The sequence below is a fragment of the Conger conger genome, chromosome 6 (assembly GCF_963514075.1).
Source record: "Conger conger chromosome 6, fConCon1.1, whole genome shotgun sequence".
Taxonomy (NCBI): domain Eukaryota; kingdom Metazoa; phylum Chordata; class Actinopteri; order Anguilliformes; family Congridae; genus Conger; species Conger conger.
The window spans coordinates 31,201,417-31,221,806 of NC_083765.1; the positions used below are offsets into that span (position 1 = coordinate 31,201,417).

The 20,390-nt window shown below is 38.6% G+C and overlaps 3 protein-coding genes across 6 annotated transcripts; 2 read left to right on the forward strand and 1 right to left on the reverse strand.

Moving 5' to 3' along the window:
- The first annotated feature begins 809 nt into the window (after positions 1 to 809).
- LOC133130818 (polycomb group RING finger protein 1-like) lies at positions 810 to 8,602 on the forward strand. Of its 4 annotated transcripts, none has more exons than XR_009708970.1 (9): positions 810 to 933; positions 2,184 to 2,289; positions 2,379 to 2,531; positions 2,714 to 2,785; positions 2,954 to 3,081; positions 3,397 to 3,502; positions 5,548 to 5,593; positions 6,585 to 6,683; positions 7,426 to 7,506. XR_009708970.1 is itself a non-coding variant. In XM_061245693.1 (9 exons), exons 1-9 carry the CDS (start codon positions 847 to 849, stop codon positions 8,148 to 8,150), a joined length of 816 nt encoding a protein of 271 aa, XP_061101677.1. In that variant the 5' UTR covers positions 810 to 846; the 3' UTR covers positions 8,151 to 8,602. The 4 variants fall into 4 exon arrangements, 3 of the variants coding, with proteins under 3 accessions (XP_061101677.1, XP_061101676.1, XP_061101679.1); XM_061245693.1 differs by lacking the exon at positions 2,954 to 3,081 and adding an exon at positions 8,070 to 8,602 and having other exon boundaries at positions 6,585 to 6,668; XM_061245692.1 differs by lacking the exon at positions 2,954 to 3,081 and adding an exon at positions 8,070 to 8,599.
- LOC133130819 (dual specificity protein phosphatase 23-like) lies at positions 3,563 to 5,539 on the forward strand. Its single transcript, XM_061245696.1, has one exon. The coding sequence runs from the start codon at positions 3,721 to 3,723 to the stop codon at positions 4,174 to 4,176; it is 456 nt and encodes a 151-aa protein (XP_061101680.1). The 5' UTR covers positions 3,563 to 3,720; the 3' UTR covers positions 4,177 to 5,539.
- Positions 8,603 to 11,512: 2,910 nt separating the features above from the next.
- Positions 11,513 to 14,063, reverse strand: LOC133131418 (transcription factor LBX2-like). Its single transcript, XM_061246782.1, has 2 exons — positions 13,404 to 14,063; positions 11,513 to 12,511 (listed from the first exon to the last, which is right to left on the reverse strand). Exons 1-2 carry the CDS (start codon positions 13,723 to 13,725, stop codon positions 12,054 to 12,056), a joined length of 780 nt encoding a protein of 259 aa, XP_061102766.1. The 5' UTR covers positions 13,726 to 14,063; the 3' UTR covers positions 11,513 to 12,053.
- Positions 14,064 to 20,390: the final 6,327 nt, after the last annotated feature.

Below are 20,390 nucleotides of genomic sequence, written 5' to 3' on the forward strand. Positions count from 1 at the left end.
AAGTTCAAAAAATAAAGGGAAAACATGTTTAAATGGTACCGCCTTCATACTTGCAAAAATGCACATTGGGACTTTAGTTACATACAAAATTTGATAACTTCATAATTGAATTGAGATTTATTTGATTTGTGTAATTGAATTTCTACATTTAGAAATGTGACTGAGCAGAGCCATGAAAGTCAATCTTGGAAATTTCACTTTTAGTCCATTTTTAACGGAAGACGAGGATGAGTCGGTGCACTCCCCATTGCTAAGTAAGGTAAGAACTCCCTCTACTGACAATACCTCTGCTGTGCACCCAGTGGTATGAACATGATTATGTCTATACTTCATAGTTTCCTAGTCTTTTTCATTACTTTCAAGGCAGTTACCCAAAGAATAACTTTACTTGTGCATAGACACACATGTTTGAAATTATCTGAAACATAATTGTATTTGCACATAACCACAGTCTGTTTGGAATGTATAGTAGTGTTAATACCATAACTGTAACTTATTGTGTAATGATGTAGATTTTTCCAAGCTGGCTGCAAAAACCAAATGGTTCCACACCAGGCATGTACTCATTCCTGAAGAAAGTGTAGGAAAGCTATAAATGCTCCATTTGGAATTCGGTTGAGAAAGGAATACATTGTGGTAACAAGAAGAAACTGTAACTATAAAGAAACAATAGTGACACTGTCGTTTTAGAGCAGAAACAGCTCCTTCAATTTTTGGAACTTGAAAAACGCACTGGGTACTTTTTTCTCGCGTGCAGAAAAGGTGTATTTCTCATCTCAATGTGGATTACCGACTGTTGTTATGACAACAGTATCACAATCCGGAAGTGAGCCTGAAGTGCCAAAGATGGCGGCGCAGGAACCAATGGCGATAGCGATGCGGCTACGAAATCAGTTACAGTCTGTATATAGACTTGACCCTTTGAGAAATGAGGTAAGCACAAGATTCTAACACATTTCCCATTGTGCGCTATGTTAAGTAAAGTAATATATAATTACAAAATGGATCTTAAATGCACAAATGAGATGGCAGTACTGCCTGTGCGTAGCCGACATTCGTCTCCTATCTGGATAGACGTACTTCGTAATGAGTGCGCAGGCGTGTGGGAGAGTTTCGTTTGTCTCGCTGTGGTGTCGTTTCTCTGTTATATGCATGAATTTATGGTATAGTACTTCTCTTTGTACTTTATGTTGCACCATTGTTTACTTAAACAGCTGAGACCTTTCACTTGGGCACTTTTCTGTGTGAATGCTCTGTAGCTATCTCCTCTAGCTCGGTCGCTCGCTTCCTCAGCATTGTTGAACAAAAAGACCGTATCCCATTGAGCAGCCCATGAAAGCATCTGGGACACTTGACTGGACTTAATGACTACATTTTTGTTGTGATATTGTGTTCTATATACTGAAATGACCACATAATTTTAGTTATATGTGGCTTTTCATCTCTTGTTTAAATATCGACACCATCTCGTGACTTGAAATGCTATTCTGCACGAGCGCTGAATTCTCGCTTTGGTATCGCTCGTGAGTAGATAGGAATAGAACATTATAGATATAAATAGAACATTAATCAAGCAAAAAACTCAGATTTCTGCGGAGTAGTACGGTGTGCTCTCTGTACTTCCGAACTTCTGCTTGGTCCGTCGGGCATCGTTGGTGAAAGATTACCATAGACTACCTTTCACTCGCGGAACACTGCAAAACTAGCGCTTTCTGTCAAAGATAATGTGCATGGGAAGCGGACGTCCAATGGATGCGTAACGTTCGTTTACTTCGCAGTAACGCTTCAAACATGGTTCATCATCATAACCAACCAAAGTAATAGCAGACTATATAGCCAATAAATGTATTTCAATTGTATATTTGTTACGGTCGTTTTTAATGAATTAATTATTTTTGTTATTTTTGAAGCATCCCAGGAAACTGTACATTTGTAATCGAAGAACAGGTGTGAATTCGAGCGCCCTTGGATTAGGAGCTAACCCTGGCTGGGGATAGGTGCAATTTAAATCCGCTTTATAACGCAGTAAATTAAGTCGATCAACAGCCATTAATATCAGCCCAGTTGTTTGTAGTACTTCCGGTTAAACCGTACATTTACTATACCTTGAATTCAGTGTTAGAAATAGATTAATAAATAAACAAATAAATCAATATTTCCCCCCGACTCCCTTCCATGCACAGGAAGAAGCAAAATTGAAAATCAAAGACCTGAACGAACACATTGTCTGCTATCTGTGCGCTGGGTACTTCATCGATGCTACAACTATAACTGAGTGTCTGCATACATGTAAGTATAATTCTAACCTAACTGGCCCTAACTGTCACTATGACGTAACCAATGTCACATTCTCCACCCCACATTTTTTCCCTTTGCAGTCTGTAAAACCTGCATTGTGAAGTACCTCCAGACCAGCAAATACTGTCCAATGTGCAACATCAAGATCCACGAAACACAGCCTCTGCTCAATCTGAAGTTGGACAGGGTAATGCAAGACATTGTCTACAAACTGGTCCCAGGGCTACAGGAGAGTAAGTGATGTGAAGAGCAGCCACCCAAACAGCTGTATCCACACAGAACATAATGAAGATTCAAAAACACTTTATAAAAATATATGATCATTATCAGCTGAAGAAAGTAGAAGAGTGTGTTATTTGAATACAGTGTAATCAGTGTCGTTTTTACATTAATTACTTTTCTTCTTTTGAAATAGGTGAAGACAGGCGGATCAAGGAGTTCTACCAGTCTCGTGGCCTAGAAAGAATAATCCAGCCTTCGAACGAAGGTGCTTATAATTGTGCATTTGAAATACGCTTAACTTTCCAAAGCTGCACCTGTGGTTTGAGCATCTGTTCTGGTCTTTAGTGCATGCTGATTGAAGTGTGTTGAATTTCCCATCGCAAAGACTCACGGTGTGTCACTCGGCAATAAAATATCTTTCCTAACCACTTAGGGCTCTGCTACTACTGCATCTTCGAAAAGAAACAGGTGTTATGTCAGATGAGACCAAAATGGAACATTTTGACTGCATGTGTCAGCAGTGGGTTTTGCATTCAAGACAGATGTTGTGGAGAAAAGAAGGTCATTGGCATTTACAGTACCTGTTATATCACACTGCCTTTTAGCCATTTCGTCATCCTTATCAAGGGCACCTATAATATTGGTGTCCATCAAGGGCACCTATAATATTGGTGTCCACTGTATTCTCATTTCATTCACTTGTGCTGTGGCTCATGACCAGCTTTACAGTGAAAATCAATGCAGCTTGTGCAACCAAATAACACTCCCCATCCCCATTGCTACACATTATTTCCCTCAAAGCAAATTGTGAACCAGTAGAATATTCTGGAATGAGCATTGGCATTGATGCAGCATGACTGGGTGAATTTCTCCCAGACGCAGTGCCAGATGTCGCGGGTCTGCCGTACACCAGCTTCGACCACTCAAAAGCCCACTTCTACCGCTATGATGAGCAGGTTTTGCTGTGTTTGGAGCGGCAAAGGTAAAGCTTTTACATATGAGTGAATGTACCAGAATTTGTCCTACCAGATAACTAACTGCAGCTAATGAGCCAAATCTTTTGGGAGAGACAAACTGATTATGCATGTCTAAAAGGACTGTAATATGCCTACATTGAAATAAATCTTTATAATTATTCGGCAATGGATTATTCAGGTCCATTTGGATATTACAACTCGGAGGTTTCAAATCGGCCAGAGAATGGCATCAGCACAGCCTCCAAACTTCTCCTGGGTAGTTCCAGAAAAGCTGGCGGCGCTGGGTCTGCCTCGTATGCCTGCTCACTATCCGTTTCTCCTGCAGAATGGTATTCGGCACCTGGTCTGTTTGTGTGAGCGGAGACCTCCCCATTACGACACTTGTCCAGAACTGAAACTGCATCGCATTAAAATAGAAGACTTCTGTGCTCCCAGTACCGATCAAATCAAAAGATTTCTGTCCATTGTTGAAGAAGCTAACTCTAAAGGAGAGGGAGTGGCTGTGCACTGTCTTCTCGGTTATGGGAGAACCGGGACAATGCTGGCCTGCTACCTGGTGAAGGAGAGGAAGATAACCGGCGTCGACGCCATCAACGAAATCCGCAGAATACGCCGCGGCTCCATCGAGACGCGCAAGCAGGAGAAGGCGGTGGTGCAGTTTCACCATCACATCAAATGAGTGTTACGATTACCACTGCCAAATGTTCGCTTTCCTCGGACTCGAACATATCAGTGTTTAATGAAATACAACGAGAGCTTGGATTAATTTATTCTGTCGTATGCTTCAAGCGGTTTCCTGTTGTTATAGGGCCGGCCTGTAGCGTAGTGGTTAAGGTGAATGACTGGGACACGCAGGGTCGGTGGCTCTAGTCCAGGTGCAGCCACAGTAAGATCCGCACAGCCATTGGGCCCTTCAGCAAGGCCCTTGGCCCTGCATTGCTCCAGGGGAGGATTGTCTCCTTCTTAGTCTAATCAACTGTATGTCGCTCTGGATAAGAGCGTCTGCTATATGCCAATAATGTAATGTAATGTAAAGGTCATTTTCGCATGTTAATCCGTCAAAGTAAATGAGAGCAGGTTCAGACCAATGATCAGTTTAAAGGGAAAATTCTCTGCCCCACCAGCCGTTGCTGGTTATTGTCCTGCACATATTCATAACAAATGGTTCAGGTTTGCTGGAGATAATCAATACTTGTCATTCAGGACAAATCGCAGAAAGATGACATGGCAGTCTTTGATTAACAACCAGTCTAGAAAGAACAACTTCAACACAAAGTTAAGTGTCTGAAGTATGCAAAAGAAAACACTGAGAAGTGTGAAGGCTTTTGGAACAATGTGCTTAGGACTGATTAAAACCAAAATTGAACTTTATGGCCACCACCAAAGAAGGTATATTTGGAGAAAAAAGGGTGAAGCCTTTGTCGAGAAGAATACCTTGCCAACTGTGAAGCATGGAGATGGATCCATTATGCGTTGGGGTTGTGTGGCAGCTGGGGGCACAGGAAATATTGTGCGTGTGGAAGGATGAATGGATTCCACCAAAAATCTAGAAATTCTAGAGGCTAATGTTTGAAGGTCAGTCCAAACATTGAAGTTGAAGAGAGGTTGGGTATTCCAGCAAGCATGATCCAAAGCATACCTCAAAATCAATCACCTCCAGGAAAGATGGATTAAGGTTTTGGAATGGCCACCACAGTCCCCAGACTTGAATATTATTGAAATTCTGTGGAGAGATCTCAAACATGCCATACATGCAAGGAGGCCAAAGAACATTTCTGAGCTGAAGGTGTTCTGCCAGGAAGAATGGGGAAAAATTCCAAAAGCAAGAATTGAAAGAAATATGGGTTCCCATATTTGCAGGGCCTTTCTCTTTTTTGCACCTGTACAACAAAGCTTAACATAATCAGGTGTGTTCAACAAGCTTACATTGTTTCATTTGTGAAACACATTGTGGTATTCAGCTTATTGAATGCATCCCAGGTGCAGGGTAGAGCCACTGGTTGGTAATGGTAACCACTGACACTCATGTTTTCTCTCCTTTATTTTGCAGTACATCCTCATCATTTGGGAAAGATAAAAACACATCCGTGCAGCAGGTGAGATGTGTGTCCCTGCATGTTCTTTTCAGGAAATGGTTTCAATCTGTTTCACAACACTCCAGCACTATACAGCTTCAGGCAAAGCGTGTCCCTGTATTGTATAACAGTGTCACAGGAATGAAAACATGAAATATTTATGTACATTTCACTTCACATTCAACTGGCATGCAGTGTGGTGGTCATTATGTACTCTGTTTGTCTCATGGCCCCCAGCATGAACCAGTATACCTAACACAGGTGACAAGCGTATGCGTTGAAACTGAATCATGGAATACAGAGACAGTCTATCAGCCATTTGAGCCCCTCAGTTAAGCCTGTTCTGCTCATGCTGACATTAGTTTAGTCACTTGTGGGTTCCAAGTCTTTTGAGAGTTCAAATGCATTAATTACTCTATGGGAAGTTGTGTGGCACTTAGGAATTAGTGGCACCTGTAATCTCTTGAACTGCACAAAGGCAATACCACAGCTTTAGTTGGTTACAGACGACACAAACGTTTACTGAAATGTTTTTACATGTTTTGTACGGTTTTCTACATTTCAATTAGATATGTGTTTTTGGCGTCGATTGAAATATCTATATCTGCCAGCAGAGGTCAGTGTTTACCAGAATTGGAATAACTAAAGACCATTTCACTGCTATAGAATTGTGGTTTCTGCAAAGCAGCTGTATGGGGAAAAAAGTGACAGAAGTATAACAGTGTAATAGATCATTACTGCCAATTCAGTCTTGGAACTCAATGCAAAATGTAATACCATCAAATACAAAGTCACAAGATTTAATGTGCACATTTTGTTTTGGGAAATCTCATGCGGGTGAATTCCAATACATAATTGTTATGGCAGACTGTTGATGGTAAGGGCACGCTGGATAATTCTGGTGCATAATCATTGAAGAGGAAGTTGGAGGTAATGGCCACTGTGACATCTGTTGGGACCTCCCTCCTGGTGCAGTGATACCTTTAGTGAAACGGCCCCTTCTCTGTGGCAGAAATATGTGCGCTGTTCAGCACGGGCAGAGGTGCGCCACCTGAGGAGGGTGCTGTGCCACCGGCTCTGTGTGGAGAGGCACCAGGTGAGTCTCAATCAGGTGAGTCTCTCAGCCAGCCAATTAAAGGAAGAAAAGAGAATGTAAAACATGATGTTAAATGTGTCACAATTCTTATTTTTCTCAGGTAATGATAATGTTGCGTATTAAAAATGTAAGAGGAGAGAAGCAGCTTGAGTTCTTTTGTAATTAAAACGTGTGGGTGTGTGTCTGTGCATGTGTGTGTTTCATGCCACAACACATCAGTAGTTGGAAGAACTGCTGAAATTTTTCATTTCATTTCTTTTTCTTTTGCATCTAGAGCCCAAATCCAATAATTCTATTAAAATGTTGTAACACACTAGAAATAGTTTTGGAAACCACAATCTGTAATCCTAAGCGGGGGTAGTATGTTCACTTAATGCAACATGACATGGAGACGATTAGATGCTGCAATGGGAAGAGGACAGCAACTTCTGTCATTGCGTTTTCTTGTGCAGCTGATAACTGGCCTAACCTGGATAGGAAACTGGGCGGCTACACCGTGAATTCTTTGGGTATGATGCCATGAAAGTTTAGGGGTTTTCTTAAGCCACACACTTAAAGTGCATTCTGCCAAAATGGTTCTTACCATGCGATATACCATTAAGATATACATTACTTTGAGCTTCATTAGACTCTAAAAATGTGCGCTTATTTGAACGTCCCCTTGCAGTATAATTCCACGTCTGACTGTATTTTAAACTTTCACCGGTGTTGGGATATTTCAGGGGGTTTGGCAATGTTGTGGTTTTCTCTGCTGCAGATCCAGATGTTGTTCAACAACGAGTCCTTGCCAGATCACATGACAATGAAGCAGCTGTGGCTCTCTCACTGGTTTGGGAAGGTACTGCAGTGGGAAGCTGTGATGCTTTGCACAGGAAGCAGAGTCACACTTACAGCATATTGTTTCTGTGTCTTAAGACAGGGGTGGGCTATTCTGGTCCTGGCGGGCTGGTGTGTTTTCTACCAATTACTCCACCGACTAGTTAAATTAGCTAATTGGCTGTATACACCAACACTGGTTTAGTCGTAGATTACATCACAGTAAAATGTTTCATATGGGGACACAAAAGCTGTCTTCAGCTGTTATTTTGAAGAAATGTAGCTAAAATGTCAGATGGCCTAAATATTATGGCTGATTAAGTAATTAATCAGAAATGGATACAGCCCTTTCCCTACCTCTATTAAGAAATGCATAGTTGCATTTACCTTACTTTCAGACCCAAGATAATTATTTTTGTTAAACTCAAAGTGTGTTTTCACTAAAATCAAGAAAGTTTTAAACTGGAGGTATAGGAATTTGAATTAACCGTCCTATGAAAAAGTTGTTCATTCAAACAAAAATATGTTATTTTTGCATGTTGCAGTTGGTGATGATTGGTTCTGATGTGTTTTTAATGCCTTTAGGCACAGCCTTTGGTTCTACACTACACAGTCAAGGACAAGAGATCAAGACAGAACATGTCATCTCCTGGAAAAGTTTGCTGAACATTTCAAATTCTTTGGGCTAAAAGACTTAAGCAGTGTACATTTTTGTATTTTATATTATCTATTTTGTAATATTTCTGTACAGATAAATATGTATTTTGTTTGTTCTCTGACCTATATTTTTAAATACATTTTGTGATTAGTGAAACAAAGTTGATGCATTTTGTGGTTTCTTCAAATGTACAGATACTGTGGTTGGGCATCAGCATATTTTCAAAGTTTTGTTTTTACAAGTAATGATTTAATTTCCCAAAAACATAGGTGTCAAACTTACTGCCACAACTGCTTTCAGTGCATTCTTCATTCACAAGGATAAACTACTGAGTTGTCTTCTGTGTTTTGTGAGGTTAGTGATCTTTTTGGGGAACTTCTGACCATTCCGGGAAACAGGAACTTCCATGCTAGAGGAACACCCTCTTATCCCTCCTACTATGTTAAGATTTCATGGGGTCTAATTGAGTCCAACAGTTTAAATAAACACACAATTATTGTAATAGAAATATTTTGACACTTTGGTTGTCGTCTTCTTATTGTTAGCAAAAATACCAGCCTTTCATCCATAAATATTAAAAATCTTTCAAAAACATCTAATTTTAGAACCTAAGGTACAGTAAGTGAAAGTTTGCCACCTGTATGGGAATGTGCCACCAGAATCATCCGCATAGAAATCAGAGATAAAAATAAAAATGGTTGTATATTTTCTTTCATTTTATATAGTTACAGACGGTCAAAATAACCCCACACAACACATTTGTATGCAAAGTTGGTACAGCATAGCAGTATGTGTATTGCATGCTCACCATTTAATCCCACCAAATTAGAAAATTAGAAAAATCATACAGTATCCTATGCCCTGCCAGCCCCATAGTAAATGTACTGTTAATTCCAGACAGTGTTGCCATCTTGTTACTGGCCACTAGGTGGCAGGTAGTAATAGCAGGACACTACTGATGCAACTGATGCATTTTCTATGCCTCTATCTGAAGACTTCAGGTGAACGTAAAGACACAATAGGTAAGATTTTTAAGTTGAAACATTGTTGCAAGACTATTGTAAATCCCTTCTTAACACTGAAAACGTCTCACAGACATTGACAAATGTTGACAAATGTTGACAATTGAAGGCCCGACACTCAACCAAAACATTGCATAACTGCAATAATTCAAGCTCATTCATCGAAAATTGGTTCTAATTGCCATAGCCAATGGCGTTTCAACGTCGTCGCCTATACAGAGAAGGGGGAGGGATAAACAGTGTTGTGGTTTGAAGGCGTTTGTTGCTGCTATTTCTCTTTTGACCGTTAGAAGTCCGAAATGACCAATTGTACCTTTAAGTATATATTTGTTTTCTATATGTGAGCGTTGTGTTATAGGATAACAATCAAAAGTGGAAGACAAAAGACACTTATAAGCTGTGTAAGATTTGTAAATAATAGTGAATATGTAAGGTTACATAGGGCCTAGATTTAGCCGGCATTTTGTTTGTTTTTCATATTTACTAAGCTGTTTTTTTGCTTTTTTGTAACATTATTATTAGGTCAGAAACTGAAGATTAATTAAAATATGCTATCCAAATACACAACAGCTTCAGAATTCTTACGTATTTATAATGATTTTTGTTTAGCCAATTCGAAACATTATGCTGATAATGTTAAGGGTGTTAAACGGCGTTATATCCAAATACATATAAATTACTGTTCATCATAATCGAATACTGGGATACTGCGACTGCTTTCACTTCCTCTTTACAAGGTGGATTTTAAGTTTGGTAATTAATGGGTAATGAAGACATCAATGACAGATTGAATCAAATAGTGTTCTCAGGGAAATTAATCAGATGGGGATCACACTGTCCGAGATATATGTAATAGACGTTAGCCACCTTGAAATTCACATTGTTTTAAATAGGCTAATGAATGTTAAATGTCTGCAAAATCGTACGTCCGGGGCTCAGCCAAAGGAAACGGTTGTCTCAAACTTTTACGTGACTAATGAACTATTACATTTTATTGTGTGTGTGTGTGTGTGTGTGTGTGTGTGTGCGCGCGCGTAAGAGAGAGAGAGATACAGAGAGAGGCGAACAAAAATGTAGGCCTGCGCTACGTTCAAAACAATAAAAGAAAATAGGCCAACTGAATATCTATTTACTTTTTTTCCACACAAGAGTCTGAATATTGAAATACTTTTCGTTTGCTCTTGTGTGTGCATAAGTGCGCATCTTTTTTCTTTTGACACACACCTCGGAAGAAATCTTGAAGTGACAATGATGCTTGGCTTGAATCTATAATTATGCTACTTGTGTGCATAAACTGAAAGACGAAGTAGCAAAAAAAAATGTATTCAATAATGCAAATAGGCTATTGTGACAGCCAAAAAACAAACAAACAAACAAAAACAATCACCAAAAATGATGTTGTTTTAATTGCGGAAATTTGACGTTTTGGTTCATTCAAGCCCCCATTTTGAACAACCGGGCTGATTTTAAGTCCCTGCAATTCAACAGGGTTGTGTCTTGCGATTGCAGCACACAGTTGTGTATCAGAGGTTTTCGCTATGTCCAGTGCCGCTTTATTTGACCGCAGTGTCACAAATGGACCGGGGAATGTGCAGCCTAGACGAGGAAAAGACAGCCAACAGATCTCTGATTCCTACTCGCCTCCCATTGAGATTTATTCACTGGGACCCCCTTGCTAATCAATTGTTATTCATGGACGTTTTCTTGCATTAACAGCACAGATGTGGATTTGTGCGGTTCGGTCAAGCAGTCTAAATACGGGGAAGCGGGTTAAACTAATCAATCATGGTGACTAGCTTAGAGAGAAAATGCGTAAACCATATGGCACCAACGCTTCGCGACTTTTGCTCATGCCTGCCCCAGGTCCGAATCCCCTTGCGACAATCATTCTTTGAGTGCGTGTGAATAGGAAAGGCGTGTTCTATTGTCCCTAATTGAAGAAGGAGACACGAGGTGAAAAATGAAAGTCGCTGAAGGGACCAGTTTGTTTTGACGCCCGATGTTAAAGGACGAACGGGTCGATTCAGACGACGAAACACATTGAGAAGATAAAATTACACAACGTGGTAGCTCGTGTGGGACTTTACTTGGTGTGTTACTGAAATCTACATAGGTATAATCAACCTATTGACATGTATAGCAATCATCGGATTCTAAAAAAATGAACGCGCAAAACATCTGCAGCACTCCCAAATTGAGCGCAAATGTATGTCTATTCCAGCATCACACATTCCGCTTAAGGAAACAATTATTTAAATAAACACATTACCCTTTAACAATCTGTTTGCAATTATATATTTATTTGGACAAACTCCATTCATAAGGGCAAAACAAACGCTAGCGGTAAAAACAGACAAGTTTGAACTTAAAACGGACACATAAAATTCCTAATTACGCAGGCAGTTCGTCGTCTGGACATTTCGTTTAAAAAAGTGCCCTCCTCCTTTTTAATCCTGTAAACAACAGTGTAGAATACCCATTTGGCAACTGGTAGATTTGTTTTCGGTAGCAGCTACAAAAGCAACTAGTGCATTATTCAACGGTGTATCAAAAATACTAATTGCTCTATTCTCCTCATGAAGATATTGAAATACACTTAAATAATAAGTACACTTTGCAGTCTTGATCACGTGATTCGCCACAAATGCACAAAGTTCGGTTAGGCAACTGTTTCCACCTGCATTCTTTAGACAACTGTTGGAAGCATCTTGAATTAAATGCATGCCTCGAGCACTTTCCGGCTTTAATTGGAAACAAGGTTGCTTTATTTGCAATCCATTAAATAAATACAAATGCAGAAAATCCTTGATTTATATTACATTATCAAAAGAAGCCATGTCCGTGCAGCTTTTGTAACAACCAGTCGTAGTGTAAAACGTGTTTCCTTTTTCAGTCGTCCACTTCAATTTCTTCGTCCTCTTCTGAGAACTCGTCCGTTGTTTGGCCTCTGGACGAAGACGGGGACTGAGAGAAGACTCCCCCGTGCGAGGACGGGGAAATACTGGGAGATATGACCTCCGAGTTACCTTTCGTGTCCTCAAGGTCTTCCATGGTAACTATATTTTGGAGAGTCTGCGGGGGAATTTTCTTGAGAGATTCGACGTCTGCTTTCATCTCTTCCAAGTCTCTCTTGAGCTTGGCCCGTCTGTTCTGGAACCACGTTATGACCTGGGCATTTGTGAGACCCAACTGCTGCGCTATCTGGTCTCTGTCAGCTGGGGACAAGTACTTTTGGTACAAAAAGCGCTTCTCAAGTTCGTAGATTTGATGGTTTGTGAAAGCTGTGCGGGACTTCCTTCTCTTTTTCGAGGCATGTCTCTGTCCAAACCCATTCACATACTCACGACCTTAAACGAAGGGAAACGAGATTTTGTAAATTTCCACATTTCAAAAGTTTTTAAACAAGCACCAATCACGCTATAGACTGCATAAAATGTGTATATACACATACACCCATATTTGAAGTAATTTGGTACATTACGGCATCACCACAGCATTATTATTATTATTATTATTATTATTATTATTATTATTATTATTATTATTCCACTTCTTCTGCTTATGTACTTCGAGCTGCTGAAGCTAAATTTGAGGTAATTTGGTGAGTATTTTTCTTTTTGGAAAAAGTTACTTGATTTTGTAATACAGTGCTTCATTCTTGTTTGTCTGCTATAGACTAACATCCACAATTACAACCACAACTCTAGTAATTACAATTTTGTCGAGCGAAATAGTGAAAATACTACTGGTACTACTAATACTAATACTATTGCTACATTTATAAAGCACTCTTAATGGTGTATACCAGAGTAGAAAGAAAGGTATGAGTAGAAAGACAAGGCCCATAATAGTCATGACAGTATTATCACAATTTGCCCATGCTACGATGATAAATTAGGCCTATACTTTATTTAGCTGTAGCCTGTGGAATTGCTTAACACATGCTGGAGGCCAAGTAAAGGTTTAGCAATATTTATACTATATGCAATATTGCTTTGGTGTTTGTAAGTAAGCAAATAATAATAATAATAATAATAATAATAATAATAATAATAATAATAATAATAATACCCAATTTCCGAGTTTAGGCAGAAGAGCATTGGCATTTTCTTACTCTCTTGTCGCTGAATTAACCCAACATTACCATTCCGCCCTGTGCCTACATGCATGGAGAACTATGCAATGTGCGTGGGAGAATGCAAGTGCAAGTTTAATCAAGGACAAATAACAGATGAATACCTTCTGCCGCTTGGATTACGCTGACCTCCAGACCTTTAAAAGTTTTGCTGGCTAGTTCCTCCAAAGCGCAGAGCGGAGAGGAAGGCGAGTTAATACAGTTTCTTGCAGTGCTGGAACCGGTCACTTTCTCCAGAGTCCGCGGGGGACAGAGGGCAGCTACAGATTTCTTTATCGAAGGCTTGTTTAAAATGTCCTCAATACTGAAAGGGGTGAGCGGCTTGTTCGAATTGGCCGGCGGAGGAAGTTGATCCAAAGCCTCTCTTCTCCTCTCACCATTAGATTGCAGCACTGAGCATATCTTCATGTCTCGGGTGGAGGTCATTGCAGTTCCACAGGAAAATAAATATGTCTAGTGTTGGTAGGTTCTTTTTCCCATTAAATCGCTTTTCGGAACGTCCCGTTGATGTTAGGTGTTGTTTTGTCCTTTTTGTTGTTCCTTGCGCCGAAGCTTAAAATGTATCTTTACGCAAACGGTTCTCCAAAGTAGTCATGCTTCAAAACGTGGGCGGCGGCTTCAGACGGCACAAATGTATTCCTTCACGAAAGGAAACGAGGCTGTTCTGTGCTGCATCTCTGTCTTTAAGAGGTAACGACACTGTGCAGAAGCAGATTTTCTCCAAGGGAAAAACTGGACTCAAGGAACAATAATAGCACGCAACTGCTAACGAGTTCTTGTTGATTGGGTAGAGATCAATTAGAGAAACACTACACCAGTTACTGACCCACTGCCGAGTCTTAAAGGGCCAGACCACATTGATTACATGGACGTAGGAATAGGAGGAGTTTCCCTGCGTAGCCAGACTGAAAATATATGGAGATTGCTTGGAACGTTTATGCCTCCGTCACTCCAGTCCGCTCCCCACTTTTGGGAACCATGTGCTTTACATAGGCTATAAACTATTTGCCCAAAAAGGGAGTGTACGCGGCTCACATAAACAGCAATGTAACTCCATTATGTTCGGGAAGAGTTGTAATAAGCATGTTTACGTGTTTATATGTTAAATTTTCAACACACAGCAATCACTGAAGTGTAGGGAGAGTAAAAAATCGCCAGTTAATTTGAAGGATTAAATTGGATAGTGACGGAAACTATCTCCCAATTTAAATTCAACCATATTTGCAGCGGTGTGTAGCATTTGGGACAATATGCAGAACGAAGCCGTTAAATCACCATGGTTCAGAAGTGAATCAATCAGCTGAAACCTGAGAATTTCATAACAATGCAATGTGTTGCCGACAGTAATCTTACTGTGAAGTTAATGTGACTCTTGTCTGTATGTTATCCTCGTGAAGAACAACGACAACAACAGCAGCAGCAACAACAACAACAACAACGACAACAACAATAATAATAATAATAATAATAATAATTATTATTATTATTATTATTATTATTATTATTATTATTATTATTATCATAATTACAATCTTAATTATAATAATGTTACTGGTAGTATTCATACCTGCGAAAAGTTACTAACACAAGGCGTTTTCCAACCTGCCCTTACATCTTTGCACCGGGAGGTGTTTCGAGAAGAGAGCTTTTATTTTCCATTCTATTGACGTTGGTTAATGCTAATAATGCAAAGGAGAAAGGGGTACTGAAGCCTATGCGCGGCTTCCTTAAATGTATTAGCACCCATTATGTCTGAATACACGACAAAACGCCGGAGAGGAAAGGATTATCAGAGAAACGAGAGATTCCTGTGCTTGTTTCAGTAACACAGGAGATAGGCTAAACTCTATCTTAAAATTTCTCCCAGGTAAAATAGTAAAAAGCTTATTTCCCTTCCCCCTGTGGTCGGATGAGTAGAGCCGGAATAGGTGGTTTTTAACGCAGTGCAGTATTACACTTGTATTACTAATGGAACTTAAAATTAAGACGTTTTTCTTGGGGTTAGTCTTTAAACACAGTGAAATGAAAAATGTACCTGAAGTGAAAACAAGCGGGTAAGTTATTTTCAAAGAATCTAGGCATCCACACACAAGCGGTTGGAAATGTGGTCTGTGCAAATTTGTAAATTAATCTTGATATGAAATTTCACAATGCGCATCTGTTATTTGCCCTTTGTTGTCTGTATTTGCATTGATACAATGATTTGTGCTGTTCATAGAAACATGCAATCAAAATCATTTGAAAATGTGTTCCGTAGTCTATAATTTTTGTTTTGTTTTGAAGCCCTGCACACGTATTCGGCAGAATATTTACACACGTGATATGTGCAAGTGCTTCTGATTTGTAATTTAGCTTACAGTGGAACTTCCACAGGCATATTTTTATGGATATGCAGTGGTAGCCTAATTTAGAAACATATTTATTTTTGATTAACTCAAATAATTACATTTCGTATTATTAAAATCAGGCTGTAAGTTGGCAACAAACTCGGAAATTGGGTATTATTATTATTATTATTATTATTAGTATTATTATTATTATTATTATTATTATTATTATTAATAGTAGTAGTAGTAGTAGTAGTAGTAGTAGTATTCATATTACTGTTAATATTACTATTAAGATTATGATGATGAGGGTTATTATGATTAGTATTATTGAATAATAATAATACTATTATTATTATTATTATTATTATTATTATTATTATTATTATTATTATTATTATTATCAGCATATCATGATTACGTTCTATGCGCGCCCAAAATATAGTTTTCTGTCATGAATGATCGATTTTCATTTTACTTTTCTTTTTCGTTGGTAGGCCTATATCAAAGTAGCTTATATATGGAGAGTATAATTTTTTCGACTTTGTGTCTCGTGTAGGCTAAAGCAAATTGCTAACTACACATAGTCTGCCTGGATACATACACACACGTGTGGGTTGTTGTTATACTTGTATGGCTTATTAATTAACTGTATGTTTAAATTGTCTAGCGCCGAAGAAGTAAACCACTTCTTGCCATAACTAAGGCTACAACGAACTTGAACTGCAGACACGGGCCCAAACGAGCCAGAGAATGAGAGAGAGAGAGATGTATGTATGCATATGTTCTTTTCATTTTTATTTTTTCTTTGTAATGAAGATAGCCCAAATGTGATTGGTCACTCTAATTAAATTGCTGTTGCTCAATGGAATAACGCTTTACCGCAGGTGAAGCTGCCCCCCTAAGATACTGGGAAATGTCTGTTCCGATTAAATTCTGTCCTTCAAACAGTAAAATGACAGGATACAGCTTAAAAAGCATATTCTGTGCCGGACTGCGTAGATTCCTCATACCTGTCGGTGTGGTGTGGTATTTTTCCTAGTGTTAATAGGCTGAGTCTGCCAATATCGGTAAAACATAGGCTACTCGGATGACGGTTTACGATATACCCCCATCCAAGCAGTGCCAATTTAATGTGCATTCATTGGCTTAATTTAGCTCAGACGTAGAAACCTGACGTCATTAATTTTATATTCAATTGGAGCCGTTTCCGACGCTGTCATATTTAGCGGAGCTCTGTCGGCGTGGTTGCAAATAGCTAACTATTGTTCTTATTATGGCCATATGGAATGGGCGTGTATACACGAAACATCCAAATTATTGTTAATGCAAATGTGATGTTTGACCCCTGATACTGTTGTCACATCCCCAACATGTATTATTCTGTGTACACAGATTTATACAAATCGCGGTTTAAGTCCTTTAATAGACAGACGGATAAACATGGATATGGATAAACAAATACATAAATTGCAGCTGTCTTCCTTGTTTCACATTGCATTATACGTTGATAGTCAGTAACATAAAAATGTTGGTAAAATGAAATAAAATTTCTAAATTAAAACTGCCAGTCATTCACGAAACGAAAACTGCATATCAATTATACAATCACAATTATAATTAATCTCAATCCTATAAATTAAAATATAAATTAAATTCACGGTTCCCTTTTATGTTGTTATTTTAGAAGTCTGCTATTTGGGGATTGGAGATATTGTGACAGGGAGCTACCTCTAAGAGCCTACAGGTAAGTATTATTATTATTATTATTATTATTATTATTATTATTATTATTATTGTTATTATTATCACTCATCCAATATAACCATTTATTCTGTCTAAAATAATCAAACGATAAGAATGTGCTATTATAACTGCGAATTCCATGCAGTTGTCATAAGATCCTATTCAAAAGCTAATGCTTTACTTTTTAATGTGCCTTACTTTTGATTGTTTTTCATAGCTTAATAATTCAACCAACTATATGGCCTATAATACATTAAATTAGATGTGGTAGGAAATAGTTATTCTCCTTATCTCCTCCTCCTACTCGTTATCGTCACCATCATCATCACTAACCCCTTCAACATCATCATCATCATCATCATCAGCAGCAGCAATAGCAGCAGAAAAATTCCAGTTAGCCAAATAATGATGGTCTGGATTAAGTTATTATGAAGACCCATCACCGACATCCTGAATGTATCCTACTAAAATAAATGTCGTAGGTCTTAAGCAATTCATGTTAATTTTGCCGGTAAGACGCTGAATGCCATTTTGTCTTGATCTTATAACCCACATCAGGAGTTGTAAAACGTATTAATTACCCACCGCAGCGATACTACAGTTTATAGCTAATGATCTTTTCAATTGTAATTTATGTCTGAGCACAAGTTAGTGTTGAAATACGGACGCTCTATTTAAGACTAAAACTACAAGTAAAAACATAATCTGTATGATGGCTGATGTGATGAATTGCTGCCAACTGCAATTTCTAAAGATTACGAATCACACCTCTTTCCTCAGTTAAAACGTTGACTTTTTCACACGTCACTTGACACTTTTGATTTAGGGCCTGCTTTAAGAAAATATTGCACCTCGGGGTTGAACTAGAAAGAGCAAATGTCACTCCAGATTAAGTAGGCTGCTTTATAGGGTCACTTAGCCTATAACGTAAACATTATGTCGCTTTGTTGTAGCAACGCAGAATATAATGCCACTCTATAACCCCATCATTATCAACACATTATTAAAGGAAACATAGGCTATACAGTAGAAACATGGACGCAACTTGGCATACACACTTTTTAAAAGTCGTCTTGATATATATCACCCGTCAACACAGAACTCTATGAAATGAAGTTAATTTGAGGAAGGTCTGATCAAAGAGCATTGCCTTTTCAAATAACCTTCGCACAATGTGATTTCCAAACACGAACAAAAATACTACGACGGCTACTAGGCTACTAAAGTCCATTAAATATTTCTTGCACCCATACAATCATCTCTCTCTCTCTCTCTCTCTCTCTCTCTCTCTCTCTCTCTCTCTCTCTCTTTCTCTCTCTGCGTGCGAGCAAACATTAACTTTGACATGTAGCATGTTTTTGTTTATTATTCATGTCTTTGTTTTCAACTCAAGTTGTTACATTCCTTGTTACGTTTCACAGAGTCTCATTATTCGGTTTAATAGCCTTTCTCTTGATTTCTCGCCTCCTCTGGAAAACAAATGTTTGGACTCACAGCAGGTCAGCGCTTACCCTAATAATACCAAACGGCTCTCGATTCTCAAGCCGGTAGACTTCATTTTCTCAATCGGATCGCTAGTCTTTAAACCCCCCGGGTGCCGTGTTACTTGACCCTAATTCTACTCGGGGGTCCATTTAAGATCACAGAGTAGGATGTGGGAGGTCGAGTGCTAGAATCAGAGAGCGGGCGGGCAATTAAGGAGGATAATGGCTGTTTTGGTTAAAAAAGCAAATAGAGCAGATTAAAAAAAAAATCGATGTTCATAACAAGTTAAATGAATGGTTCGATTTAACGGAATAACTGTTTTTTTAATTTAGCTATTGTTTGGTATTCTTGAGAGCATATTCAGTCAAACCATAAAGCATAATCGTCATCATAATTATCATAATCTTTTTAAAGGTGATTAGTAATAAGGAGATGCATTAATATCAGTTTTTGCTTAACAACAATGTTAATGCAAATTTCGATTGACTATAGACTAGGTCTCACAACCATCTGTTTTTATATGACATGTATATACCCTGATTGGAATTAACTGGGTTATTTACTGAATCAGCGAAGTTGGACCTATGAAGAAAAAACGACAAGTGTATCAATGGGCATATGCGATTAGTCACGGGCACAACCACGCGCGAACACGTTGAAATCATCATAACATTATTGAGGCGAGCCGGGTTACAGAAGATGAACTTCGAGGTGCAGTGATAAAAGTTTAATTTGTCTGACATAAGGGCGGAGGCTTGTATTTTTGACAGGCAACAAAACAGAAATAGAGAAGCCAACAATACTAATTAATATTCTCTGATAATGTATTTCCTAAAGTCTTTTTGAATTAATGGTTCATGGCGTATACACAAAACAAAAGTCGAACTATTATTGTTTGTTCACTTAAACAAACGATGCAGAATAATTCGTTTTCATTCAGTGGGAATTAATTAACAATAATAATAATTATTGTTATAATACCACTACTACTACTACTACTACTAATAATAATAATAATAATAATAATAATAATAATAATAATAATAATAATAATAATAATAATCATAATAATCATAATAATACATGATCAATGACAGAAGATTTACAGCACTGGGACCTCGTGTACCTTTCCAGCCACCACATCGGGATTTCATTAGGCCGTGGACACTACTTGCCCTTTCCCCACTCTCCCTCCACCCTGCTCCGAATAAAGCGCGGAAATAGCTCACATGGGCACTGACAGACCCGACATTTTACGCTCAGATAAATGACCCAGCGTATTCCTTCTTAACACTTTAACAAAACCCACCTGAACTCGGGGATTATGCAATGCAACATCCATCTGTGAGGGACTCATAGAATTGTAACAGTTAAACTGCAGAAAGGTCATAAGCAGGGCTGGGAAATTCTCAAACAGAGTCCAGGAGAAACCAAATGTACCCTATTCAAGTTAAAAGAACCGTGAGTCAGAGTAGGTTCTACACTGAATGTATTGCTGTTTATACATACTATGCACTACTGCTAAATGGTGGT

Coding starts and splice junctions, on each gene's coding strand:
- LOC133130818 (XM_061245692.1), top strand. CDS start 847: ATGGCGGCGCAGGAACCAATGGCGATAGCGATGCGGCTACGAAATCAG. Junction 934..2,183: donor TTGACCCTTTGAGAAATGAG/GTAAGCACAAGA, acceptor TTCCATGCACAG/GAAGAAGCAAAATTGAAAAT. Junction 2,532..2,713: donor GGTCCCAGGGCTACAGGAGA/GTAAGTGATGTG, acceptor CTTTTGAAATAG/GTGAAGACAGGCGGATCAAG.
- LOC133130819 (XM_061245696.1), top strand. CDS start 3,721: ATGGCATCAGCACAGCCTCCAAACTTCTCCTGGGTAGTTCCAGAAAAG.
- LOC133131418 (XM_061246782.1), bottom strand. CDS start 13,725: ATGACCTCCACCCGAGACATGAAGATATGCTCAGTGCTGCAATCTAAT. Junction 12,512..13,403: donor CGTAATCCAAGCGGCAGAAG/GTATTCATCTGT, acceptor CCTTCGTTTAAG/GTCGTGAGTATGTGAATGGG.